Genomic DNA, 12843 nt, shown 5'->3' on the forward strand with positions numbered 1-12843 from the left:
GACCTCCAAATGCTCTCCCATGATAACCAAATACCAACTTGTTCTGCCTTTCCCTAACTGATGGGCATCCCCTCAATTTCCAATTCTTCTGGCACAACAAAAAGAGCTGCTATAATTATTTTTTACATATAGGTCTTTTCCCTTTTCTTTGATCTCTTTGGGATATCTAATACTGGTACTGCAAGGTCAAAGGGTATGGATAGTTTTATAGCCCTTTGGGCACAGTTTCATATTGTTCTCCAGAATGTTTGGACAAGTACACAACTCCAACAACAGCGTAGCTATTTTTCCACATCCCCTCTAGCATGTCATTTTCTTTTTCTGTCATGTTAGCCAATCAGAAAGGTGTGAGGTGGTATCTCAGAGTTATCTTAATTTGGATTTCTCTAATCAGGAGTGACTTAGAGCATTTTTTCATGTGACTGTTGATACCTCTGATTTCTTCTTCTGAAAACTACCTGTTCATATCCTTTGATCATTTATCAACAGGGGAATGGACTCTTATTTTTATAAATTTGGTTTGGTTCCCTATATATTTGAAAAATGAGGCCTTTATGAGAGAAATTTACTATACATTTCCCTTCTAGTTTCCTGCTTTCCTTTCAATTTTTGGATGCATTTGTTTTGTTTGTGAAAAACCTTTTTAATTTCATGTAATCAAAATTATCCATTTTGCTTTCTATGATCCTCGTTAACTCTTATTTGGTTATAAACTCTTCCCTTATCCACAGATCTGACAAGTAAATTTTTCCATGCTTCCCTAAATTTATTTATGATATGACACTTTATGTCTAAATCATTTATCCATTTTGACCTTAGTTCAATATACAGTTTGAGTTGTTGGTCTAATTTCTGTCCAGCTGCTTTCCACTTTTCCCAGCAACTTTGGTCAAATAGTGAGTTCTCTCCTCAAAAAGCTTGGATCTTTGGGTTTATCAAAAATTACATTACTACAGTCATGTACCAGATCTAACCAATGATTTCACCACTTTGTTTCTTACCAGTACCAAATTTTGACACTTTGTAATATAGTTTAAAATCGAGTACTGCTAGGCCAGCCAGATTCCTTTTTTTTTTTTTCATTGATTCTCTTGATATTCTTGACCATTTTCTTCCACGTAAATTTTGTTATCTTTTTCCTAGCTCTATAAAATAATTATTTAGTAGTTGATTGGTATAGCACTAATTTAGGTAGAATTGTCATTTTTAATATATTGGCTTGGTCTACCCATGAGCAATTGTTCATGATCTGTCTTTATTTGTATGACAAGTGTTCTATAAAAACCTAAAAAGACTTACATGAACTAATACAAAGTGAAATGAGCAGAACCAAGAGAACATTGTTCACAGTAACAGCAACATTTTGCAATGATCAACTATGATAGACTTAGAGGCAGTTAGGTGGCGCAGTGCATAGAGCACCAGCCCTGGAGTAAGGAGGATCCGAGTTCAAATCTGGCTTCCGACACATAACAGTTCCTAGCTATGTGACTTTGGGCAAGTCACTTAACCCTAATTGCCTCACTAAAACAAAAACAAAAACTATGATATACTTAGCTGTTCTCAGCAATACAATAATCCAAGACAACTGCAAAAGACTCATGATGGAAACCATTATCCACATCCAGAGAAAGAACTGACGGGAGTGTGAATGCAGACTGAAACATACTATTTTCACTTTATTTTTTTCATGGTTTTTTCCTTTTGCAAACTGTAATTGCTTTACAAACTGTTTCTTCTTTCACAACATGACTAATGTGGTAATAGGTTTTACATGATTGTGCATATATTTAGAACTCAAATTTCATAAAAAATGAATGTTAAAAAATTGTTTTTATATGTAATTGGGGAAAAAAACAATACATACATATATACAGAAAAGAGTTCTGTAATTTTGTTCATATAGTTCCCTATATAGTTCACATAGTTTGTCTCAGCAAATAGACTCCCAAGTTTTTTATGTTGTCTGCGGTTATTTTAAATGGAATTTCTTTATCTTTTACTGCTGGGTTTTGTTGGTAGTATATAAAAATGCTGGTGATTTAAGTGGGTTTAGCTGGCTTTATTAACTGTTTCAACTAGTTTTTAAGTTAATTCTCTGAGGGTTCTCTAAGTATACCATCAGATTATCTGTAAAGAGTGATAGTTTTGTTTCCTCATTGCCTATTTTTATTCCTTCAATTTCTTTTTTTTAATCTTATTGCTATAGCTAGCATTTCTGCACAATATTGAATAATAATGGTAATAACAGACATTCTTGACTCACCCCTGATCTGTTTATCCTTATTACAGATATTGCTTGCTCTTCGTGTTAGACAGATACTACCTACCATTTTAAGAAAGGCTTTATTTATTCCTATCCTATCTAAGGTTAGGAATGGCTGTTGTATTTTGTCAAAAGCTTTCTCTGCATCTATTGAGATAATCATATGATTTTTGTTGTTTTGGTTATGGATATGGCCAATTATGCTGATAGTTTTCCTAATGCTGAACTAGCCCTGCAGTCCTAGTACACAACCCACCTAGTCATAGTGTATGATCTTCGTGGCATATTGCTGTAATTTTCTTGTTAGTATTTTATTCTAAAATTCTGCATCAATATTCATTAGGGAAATTGGTCTATAGCTTTCTTCTTCTTTTTGTTCTCCCTGGTTTAGGTATCAAAAATCACATTTGTGCTATAAAAGGAACTTGGTAGGACTTCTTTACCTATCTTTTTCAAAGAGTTCATATAGTATTGGGATTAACTGTTCCTTAGATGTTTGGTGGAGTTCACTTGTATACCCACCTGGTCCTGGAGATTTTTTCTTCGGGGGCTTATTTATGGCTTGTTTAATTTCTTTTTCTAAAATGAGGTTAACAAGAGGACTTTGTACACAATAACAGCCACATTATGCAATGACTAAGATTGTTTAACTGAACCCTTCTCAGCATTACGAGGATCTAAGACATCTCCAGAAGCCTCGGGATGGAAAATGCTGTCCACATTCAAAGAAAGAAGTATGGAAGTCAAATCGTGATCACTTATTTTTAACTTCTGTTGAGTTTTGTTTCATCTTTCTAATGGTTCCTCCTATTGGTTTTAATTTTTACTTACAACTTCACTAATGTGAAAATATGTTTAATGGGTATGTAAATGTAAAGCCTATATCAAATTGTGCGCCGTCTTGGGGAGGGTGGGGGGGGAGGAAGGGGGAGAAAAAATTTTCAACTCAAAAGCATATGGAAGTGATTGCTGATAAATCAAAATAAATTAATAAAACTTAAAAAAAAAGAAAAAAGCCCTCATGACACACACACAAAAAATAAATAACATGGGGTTAAGTATTTTATTTTTTCTTCTGTTAACTGGGCAACTTATATTTTTGTAAATATTCATCTTTTTCATTAGATTGTCAGTTTTATTGGCATATAATTGGGCAAAATAACTCTTAATAATTACTTTAATTTCATCTTTATTGGTGAGCAGTTTTCCTTGATAATGTCTTGAAATATGACATCTATGGTTTCTTGAAATATGATTTTTTTTATCATGGCTTTCAAGTAGTCCAATAATCCTTAAAATATTTCTCCTCAATCTATTTTCCAAATCAGTTGTTTTTCCAATGAGATATTCCACATTTTCCCCCTATTTTTTCATTCTTCTGACTTTGTTTTATTGTTTCTTGATGTGTCTTGGAGGCATTAGCTTCCACTTGCTCAATTCTAATTTTTTTTTTGGTCAATTCTAATTTTTAAGGAATTATTTTCTTCAGTGGCCTTTTGTACCTCCCTTTCCATTTGGCCAATTCTGCTTTTTAAGAAATTATTTTCATCAGTGAAGTTTTGTACCTCTTTTACCATTTGGCAATTCTGTTTTTTAAAGTGTTATTTTCAAGAAAAAAAAATTTTTTAACTAAAGTGTTATTTTCTTGAATATTTTTGGTACCTCTTTTGCCAAGCTTTTGACTTTTCATAATTTTCTTGTATTGCTCTCACTTTTTTCTCCATTTTTCCTCTATCACTCATATCTGATTTTTAAAAACATTTTTTAGCTCTTCCAGGAATTCTTGTTAGGCTTATGTCCAATTCACTTTTTTTTTCTTTTAGGCTTTGTTTGTAGCTATTTTGACATCATTATTCTCTTTTGAGTTTGTGTCTTGATCTTCCCTGTCACTATAGCAACTTTTTCAGTCAAGTTCTTTATGTTAAATTTTTTGACCTATGTCAGGAACTGGAGAAAGAGGAATTGGAAACGTGTGGGAGAAGTGGTTGAAAACCCACTCCTGGAAGTTGCAGTACAGGAGGAGCGCAGAGGGGTTGGATGAACTGTCCTAAACTTTAGTCTTTCTTGTGCTACCCTTTTCAGGACTAGTTCTGGGTCTTGGAAGTTTGTAGTGCTTCTAAAATGGTGTGATCCATGGAGAGGTGTGGTCACTGCTCACCTGGTCTATACTCTCTGACTCTTATTCAGGAAAGGTCCCTGATCTTTTGAATCCATAAAAGCTACTGCCCCTCAGGGCTCATGCTCCCTTGTGACAGAAAGTGCTCCCCTCTGCCCTGAAGCTGTGACCCAGAAGTGGGTATAGGCAATGGAGTTGTCAAACTGTGCCAGTCCTTCGCCTAGTGCTGTCACAGGGGTCCCCTATGATTTCTTTCTGACCACTTTCCTGATGCCCTTCTTGTCTCTGGCATGTGAGCTCCTGAAGCTGCTGCCACATCCAAGGCCCATAGCTGGTGTTGCCACCACAGGGGCTCTGGGTCAGCCCCCATCCCAGTGTCATAGACCTTTCCTTCTGACTTCCTGAGTTGTCTTGGGTTGCAAAAATATCTCACCCCAACCTTTTGTTGGCTCTGCCACTCCAGAATTCAATTAGAGGCATTACTTTTAAATCATTTGGAGGGGAACGTTGGGAGAGCTTGGCTGTAAGTGCTTCTTCTTCTCCACCATCTTGGATTCCTCCACTACAAGCCCTCTCTTACTCATTCTTGAAAAGCCCAATTCAATGACCAGATCTTCAAAGCTTTCACTGACACTTTCTAGTCATTAACAACCATTTCTCTCGGATCTCTGAGCCCTTTCAGAAACTTTCTAATTGTAATACTATTTTATAGTTATTTGTGTTGATGCCTTATTCCTTTACTAGAGGTTAATCTATATAAGGTCAAGGACTGTGATTTATCTAAAATCTGCATCCCCTCCTATGCCTGGCTGGCAGTGTACATCTAGAGAGTGCACACTTAATAAGTAGTTGCTGTACTATGGTTGTAGAGATAAGGGCTATTAAAGCAAATCACTTCTTTACTCACTGTAAGCTGACCGGCTACTCCAAAATCTGCAAGTTTTGCATGTCCTTCTGTATTTAGCAAGATATTTCCAGCTTTAATATCTCGGTGTATTTTTCTCATAAAATGAAGGTATTCTAGTCCTTTAAGAGTTGATTGCAATATTGTAGCTATTTCATCTTCTGTCAACTATGAAAAAATGAGAACAAAAAAATTTAAACACAGTGCTATAGTATAGTCTCAGTACATGAAGAAAGAGAAAAAAAATGAGATTAAAGTCATTATGATGAATAAAATATTATCCATTGTAAATTGTCCTAATAGGTCCTTGATTATAGGATCACAGACTCAGAGCTAGAAGGAACCTGAAAAATCACCCAGGCCAACTCCCACCTCTTAGAGATGAGGAAACTGAAGCCCAGAGAGATTAAATGTCTTGTCCCAAGTTCATACAATTAATAACTGGCAGTTAGCATTTGAAACTAGGTCCTCCCACTCCAGATCCAGCACTCTTTCCATTATATTACCATGTCTTTCCAAGAACAATAATTGAGAGCCCCCTAAATGCCAAGCAGTTATATTTTCCAAAGCCTCAGTTTATCCAACACCATCTCTCACCCCTACTCCTGACCTACATCAGGCACTAGAAAAAGAGGAATTGGAAATGTGTAGGAGGAGTGGTTGAAAGCCCACTCTGGAGGGTGAGAATATAGAAGGGTTAAAATTCATAACACTCCACCACCTTTCTAACTTCATTCTACAATCTGGGCCAACACTCTAGGTTCAAAAGCAGTGCCTATTTGTCAGGAGATGTGGCTGCTGGCCATAGAAGCCATCATTTTGTATGTTGCCACTACACCTTAACCTTGGTCAGGGAAATCTGAAGCCAGGCTTCTCATCTTTAGAGGATCACCTACCACAGCCAAGCCACAGCCACAGCAGGGAGGAAAGACGAGGTTAGAATACTGGCTGGGCCCTGAATCTTCAAACCTCTATGCCATGACACAGCAGATAACTAAAGGGTTGAATTGTCCTATCACCAGTATCAGTACCCAGCTAGATCTCAGCCATCTGGAGTCTTGACATTCTTGGTCCTAGCCTGGGACTTCCTCCTGGAGTGGAAGAAAGCTTAGACCAAGTAGGAACCAGAAGACCCATGGAGCAGCAGTGGCCTAGTGTTTAATCTCATCTCAGCAGGGATAGCAGGGGCTTTTGTCCTACCCACCATAGGGCAGGAAGGGGTGTCAGATAACCTTGAGGGGGAGTGGGGTTTTGCTTCCATAAGCTCTTACCACCCTCACCTTGATGGAGGTAGGAAGGCAATGTAGCAAGAATAAAAGAAAATGAATAATTCTAATGGTACATGGAGTCCCATGAGATGTTAAAAAAAAATATAAGAATGCTTGAAAGATCCTCTATGGAGGATCTATAAGAAAATATGGCAAAAAGTTACAGAGGATAAACAAGTATGGTGGGGCTACAATTCGTATTGGTGAGAAAAATGCCCACAACAACAAAATAGATAATTGTTCTAGAGCTAGAAAATATTTTGGAGGCCTTCTAAATCAACTCTCTCATTTTAAAAATGAGGAAACTGAGGTACAGGTAAATTAAATGACTTGCCCAAAATCACACAGGATGTTAAAGTAGCAGTGGTGGGATTTCAACCCAGCTCCTCTGACGCTAGAGCCAGTGCTATTCTCGCTACACTACATGGTCTCCTACACTACCTGCACACAAGTTGTGGTTGGTAGCATGCTGTGTGGCACGACTACCACAAATCTCTCCACATCTGTCTTTTGGGTGACCCATTATTATGATCCTTCACAGAATGAGTAGGATTGTTTTATTCTTTTTTTAATCTTTTTTTCATTTTAGACTTAAATACTAAAACTTAAATATATAAGGAAAGAAAAAGAAACATATAAACTTAAATATAAAATAAGAAAAGAAAAAAAATGTTTTATTCTCTGTACTCTTGGCTAGGCTCTAGCACAGTGCCTGCCACATAGCAGGTATTTAACTAATGCTCACTGATTAACTGACCAAATGAAGTATTAAAGTTATGATATATGGGTGTCAGTAAGATATTGGACTTGGAATCAAAAGCCATGGGTTCATGTCTAGGCTTCACAACTACTAGCTATATGACCCGGGGTTAATTTCCTTAACTTCTCAGCCCTGGTTTCCTCATCTGTAACATGAAGATAATGGAATTAAGCAGACAGGGAAGGAATTATTGTCAAGATCCAATGAGATATATACAGTTTATGTAAAGCACCCTGCAAATGTAGCTATCATTATTATTATTATTATTTAACACTGGAAGGAATCCCTAGGCTCCCTTGGTACCTACAAATGTAAAGAGATCCAGAGGAAGGTCCCTAGCATGTAGGTGAATACCCCAGGAGGATTTTCCAGAAGATATGGACAAGTGTCCTACAGATGAAAGGGTAGTGATGTGTTGTAATCTGCATCACTGAAGGGAGTGCCCATAATAATGGATCACACACCACTGGAAAATTATAGATGGAGAATAGCTCTGGAAAGGGTGCGGAAATCGTGTGATATGCACTGCTTAAAGAAATAAGTCTTCAACAGTGAGACCAGAGTTTTAAGTATCTTACTAAGTATGGCAGTATTATCATTATTTAGCACTAGCCTTAGATTTATACTACTCTATCCACACACTCACCAAGGTCCCCTGAGGGCCAGGAACATGCATTTGTGAGATGTGGTCAGGGCTCCCAGGCATAGTTATTAAGGAGAAGAAAAAATGGTTCACACAAGGACCAAACCCATGATTTAAGCCTCATTAACTCTATATTCTTAACCAAGTGAGCTACCTGATCTAAAATAATCAGAGAACTTCTTAAATATTTACATTCTATACAAAGCCTTTCATTTCAACATTCAGAACTGCCCCAGATCTGATCAATGTGCTGTGTTTCTTGCTTATGTAACTGTATTTTAATGGAAAGACTATCGGGCAAAAAAGTCAAATGACTTGGCTTTGATACTTGGCTCTACTAACTAGCATGTGACATTAGGGGAGATCCCTTCACCTCTCTGAGCCTCAGTTTCCTTAACTATAAAATGGAGATGGTTATACTTGTATTGATAATTTCTCAGGTGTGTTGTGAGCCTCAAATGGAATAATGTATATAAAGTGCTTTATAAACTTTAAAATCCATGTGTTGTCATTGATCATCACCTCAAATGAAGCCCTAAGCAAGTGATGGGAGGTGGTGGTGGTGGTGTAAATATTACTTCACACAAACTGATCAAATATCTGTCTTGTTAAAAAAAAAAAACTTGGAACAAATTCTTAAAATCAATCACTTTCTCATACTTTTGGAATGTATTTTAAAAACTCACTAGGATATTGCCCCATCCACTGAATTAACACCTTGAATAAAGCAAGCATGATTGCTGCTAAAAGTGCTAAAAGATGGCAGCATACCACTTGGTCTGTGGAGTGTTTCCTAATCTTCCCAGCTGGAAATGATCTTTCCCTCATCAGGCCTTAAACAACACAGTTTATGTACTTTCTTTGTTCTGTTTTGATCAATAGTTATTTGTCAAGGTCACATCACCCCTAATAGTATGCTTCATGAGGGGGGCAGTGAAAAATCTCAGTTCAAGGATATGTGTTTGCACCTTAACTCTTCCTCATACCAGTGATGTAACCTGAGACAATCAATCAAAAATTAAATGGCAAGTCTCTTAACCTCTGAAAAAGGAGTTGGAAGGTGACTTCCAAGGCTCCTTTTAGCTCCAGATATGATCCTTTGCTATAAGGAAAGGAGCTTAATCTTATTAATGAAAACCTAGTATAGGGTTTTGTACAATTTTGTCTTTAATAAAAATTTGCTGATAACTGCACATGTACAACTTATATTGAGTTGCTTGCCTTTTCAATGAGGGTGGGTGGGGAAGGAGGAAGAGAGAAAATTTGAAACCTAAAGTTTTAAAAACATATGTTTAAAAAAATGTTTTCACATGCTACTGGGAAATAATATAGGAAATGGGGTACGGAAGTCTATCCTGCCCAACAGGAAAATAGAAGGGGAAGGGGATAAGAGAAGGGGAGAGAGATAGAAGAGAGGACAGAGTAGGGGAAGGGATATTCAGAATGCATGACATCTTGGGGTGGGGGGAGATGGGGTGAAAATTTGGAACTTAAAAACTTGTGGAAGGGAATGTTGAAAACTAAAAATAAATAAATTTATATTAAAAAAAAAAAAGAAGACAGGAAATGTAGGGGGAACCAAGGTTGTGAAGGGCTTGTATTATTGCCTACCCCTATATTTGTCCATCTTTTCCACTGCAATAGAATGAGATGTTTTATCAAATGCATTAATAAACTTTAAGTTAACTATGAAAAAATAAAATAAAATAAAAATAAAAATTTGCTGAACTGACTTTTTTTCACTTGAAATGCAACACAAGTTGACTTTTTGTAGCAGTAGCAAACTAACCATCCCCATTACATTTTGTTACATTGAAATTACATTTCATTCCTTAACCGGGTACTGTTTAGGTGGTAGAGAGAGTTGACAGCGGGAAGTCTAGCTAAAATTTAACATTCGTTACAGATGATTTACAAAACAGATTAAGATTTGCTTGTAACAGGGGAGTGGAAAGAACACTGGACTTGTAGAGCCTCAGCAGGAATCCTGCCTCTCTGTTGCTCACTACCTAGAGTGAACAAGACAAGAGACTTGAGAGTCATGAAGACCAGGATTCAAATACTACCTCGAGACACATTAATTGGACAATGCTGGGCAAGTTAATTAACCTCTCTGTATCTAAATTTTCTCACGTATAAAATGAAGAGGTTGAATTCAGTGGCTTCTAAGGTCTCATCTGACTCTAAATCTATGGTCCTGTGACCTTGGACAAGATACTTCTTTATTCTTTAAAATAAGGTGACTGAAACAGATAAAAGTGTAGATAACTTCAAGTTATAAAATTCCATGTCATAAAGTTCTTCCAACTCCAATATTCTATGATTTAAAAAAAAATCAGGAAGACTGGTGCTAAGATTGATTATGTAAAATTGATATATCTAAACAGCCACATTTGTGAGGCATCAGAAAACATGGAGAAGGAGGGTAGCATTTGGAGAAAGAGATGGAGTTATGGAAAAGAGCCAAAGGGAAAGAAGAGAAATTTGACAGTCCTGCTCATAGATATGGCAGTCATAGGCATGCAAATCAACAAAAAGCTCCAGAGAAAAGACGATAGCAGAAGAGCAGGAACAAACTGCAGGAGGAAAACTTACTGTTTTATTTCGTAATCGGATGATATCAGACACAGAACCAGCACCACAGTATTCCATGACTATCCAAAGATCCGTGTTCTTAAAATAACTGCCATAATATTTCACTACATGAGGGCTGGGGAAGTCAGAGAGAATAAATTAGCAGCTGTCTTAGAATACCACCTTTTTATTATGCTGTCAAACATACAGAGGGCAATCACACAGCTCCAAAGCTCAATTACTCAAATTCAGGATCAGAGATGGAATGTCAGGTCTTAAGCTCAAAGAGATTTATCTCTCAGAATTTTCATGTAGTTGTTAAGACTCTCATTCAGAGGAAACAGTCAACTTTGAGTGCAACCATGTCTGATTTTAATCAGTCTAAATAATGTTGCATTGGTAACAGAAAAGTAGCTAACACTCAGTCTCCTAATTCAGAGTTATAAATGTCAAGGCATTCCTGGGCAACATGCCAGTAGCAACAGAAAAGATCAGAAAAATACTAATTAATTCTCTTAACATTTTATTCTGGCCTACTTATGTCACAGAAATAAAGGCAGATCATCACGTTAGGTCCTCTTTCCCTTCCCTGAGCTCCAATCTAACTTAAGCATTTATTCAGATCATCCTGTGTCCAAAGCACTGGGCTCCTACAGCACTATTCAAAGGACACTTATCAAAGACCACCTGAGACTGTTAGTTAACTTTTCATGCTTGTTTTGTTTCTCCAGCTAGGGTGTGAGATCCTGAAAGGGAAAGGTATTCTTTGCTTTTTTATACCCATCACAAGGCCCTGTAGTTACTCAAATACCTACATACCCTTATACACATACTGTCTATTCAGAACAGACTCTTAGGCAGCCTAATAAGTACACAGAACCCCAACAAGTAATCTGGGAACAGGTTCGATAATTTGTCTTGGGAAAGGGAGGTGTGTAGGTGGCATAAACTGCAGTGACCCATTTGATTCAATGAGATTTTTTAAAATATGAGTTTTATCTGGCATTCAAGCAATAACAAGAAAAAATAAATAAAACTAGTATAATTGTAGCCTCTGTTAAATATGTGGGGAAAGGAGAACTGGACTGAAAGTCAGAAGTCATAGTCCTGACTGTGTGATTCAAACAAACTATTTAACTCCTCTAAGTCTCAGTTTTTTCATCTGTAAAATGAGGACAATAATATTTATCGTGGTGTTATTGTAGTTGCGGTAGCTAGGTGGTGCAGCGGATAGAGCGGGAGCATTTTATTCTGTTCTTAAAATAAAGTAAAATAAAATAAAATAAAAGTCAGGAGCACTTTAGTTTAAATCCAGTCTCAGATACCCCCTAACTCTATGACCGTGGACAAGTCACTTAACCTATTTGTCTCAGTTTCCTCTTCTGCAAAACAGGGATAATAATAGCATCTAATTCCCGAGGTGGTTGTGAGGATCAAATGACATAATTGTAGAAGTACTTAATACAGTACGTGATATAAGTAGGTACTACATAAATGTTAGCTTTATAACTTATCATCATTGTTATTATTATAGTGATAAAATGTAAAGCATAAATTATTATTATTATTAGCCTCTCAGAGTCTGTATTCTCATCTCCAAATGAGGATCATAACCTTTGCCCAGCTTACCTCACAGGGCTGATAGAAAGATCAAATGCAATACTAGGTATGAAAGTGAACTGCTGGGGCAGCTAGGTGGAGCAGTGGACAGAGCACCGGCCCTGGAGTCAGGAAGACCTGAGTTCAAATCCGACCTTAGACACATAACACTTACTAGCTGTGTGACTCTGGACAAGTCACTTGACCCCAACTGCCTCACCAAAAAAAAAAAAGAGTGAACTGCTGCTCTGAAGTAACACAAGCTATTAATATTATTTTAGTTTTCCCAAGGAAAAAATTCCTCTTCCTCAATGCTAATGGCAAATGTACTCTAGAAGGCTAAATGGAACCACAGGTGCAAGGTTTCAAATCCTGGGACTAGAGTTCTCTCTCATAGCACCGTAGAGCCTGACTCAGAGCCACCCCAAGATGTGACTGTCATGGCTTTCGGCGTGAAAGCACTAGTGGTAATGGAACTTCATGACAACTCATCTGCTCTCTTGTGGTTGCCTGTGTAGCTGACTTCCTGCTGTAGAATTTGACAAGTCTTAGTTCCTCAAAAAAGGAAGAAGCGCTTACTACTTAAGGCTGGAATTCAAAACAAAACAAAGAAACCTAAAACTTCAAGGGCTGAGAAAAGAGAATAAGTAGGGAGAAGGATGGCAGCAGTAAATATTTTCTTAATCTTCCTACCTCAGGGACTATTTTAACAA

At 37.1% G+C, this 12843-nt stretch overlaps 1 protein-coding gene across 2 annotated transcripts in view; it reads right to left on the bottom strand.

The window, feature by feature from the left end:
• STK4 (serine/threonine kinase 4) overlaps positions 1-12843 on the bottom strand; it is a 118095-nt gene that overhangs the window by 93422 nt on the left and 11830 nt on the right. For both annotated transcript variants that reach the window (XM_020984098.2, XM_020984099.2), the window contains exons 4-5: positions 10553-10667; positions 5290-5454 (exon numbers count right to left, since the gene is read on the bottom strand). In XM_020984098.2, the coding sequence (XP_020839757.1) occupies positions 5290-5454; positions 10553-10667 (280 nt within the window). The remainder of the gene's footprint in view (positions 1-5289; positions 5455-10552; positions 10668-12843) is intronic.

This window comes from Phascolarctos cinereus, unplaced genomic scaffold (genome assembly GCF_003287225.1).
Source record: "Phascolarctos cinereus isolate Bilbo 61053 unplaced genomic scaffold, phaCin_HiC Scaffold_2;HRSCAF=192, whole genome shotgun sequence".
NCBI classification, from domain to species: Eukaryota; Metazoa; Chordata; class Mammalia; order Diprotodontia; family Phascolarctidae; genus Phascolarctos; species Phascolarctos cinereus.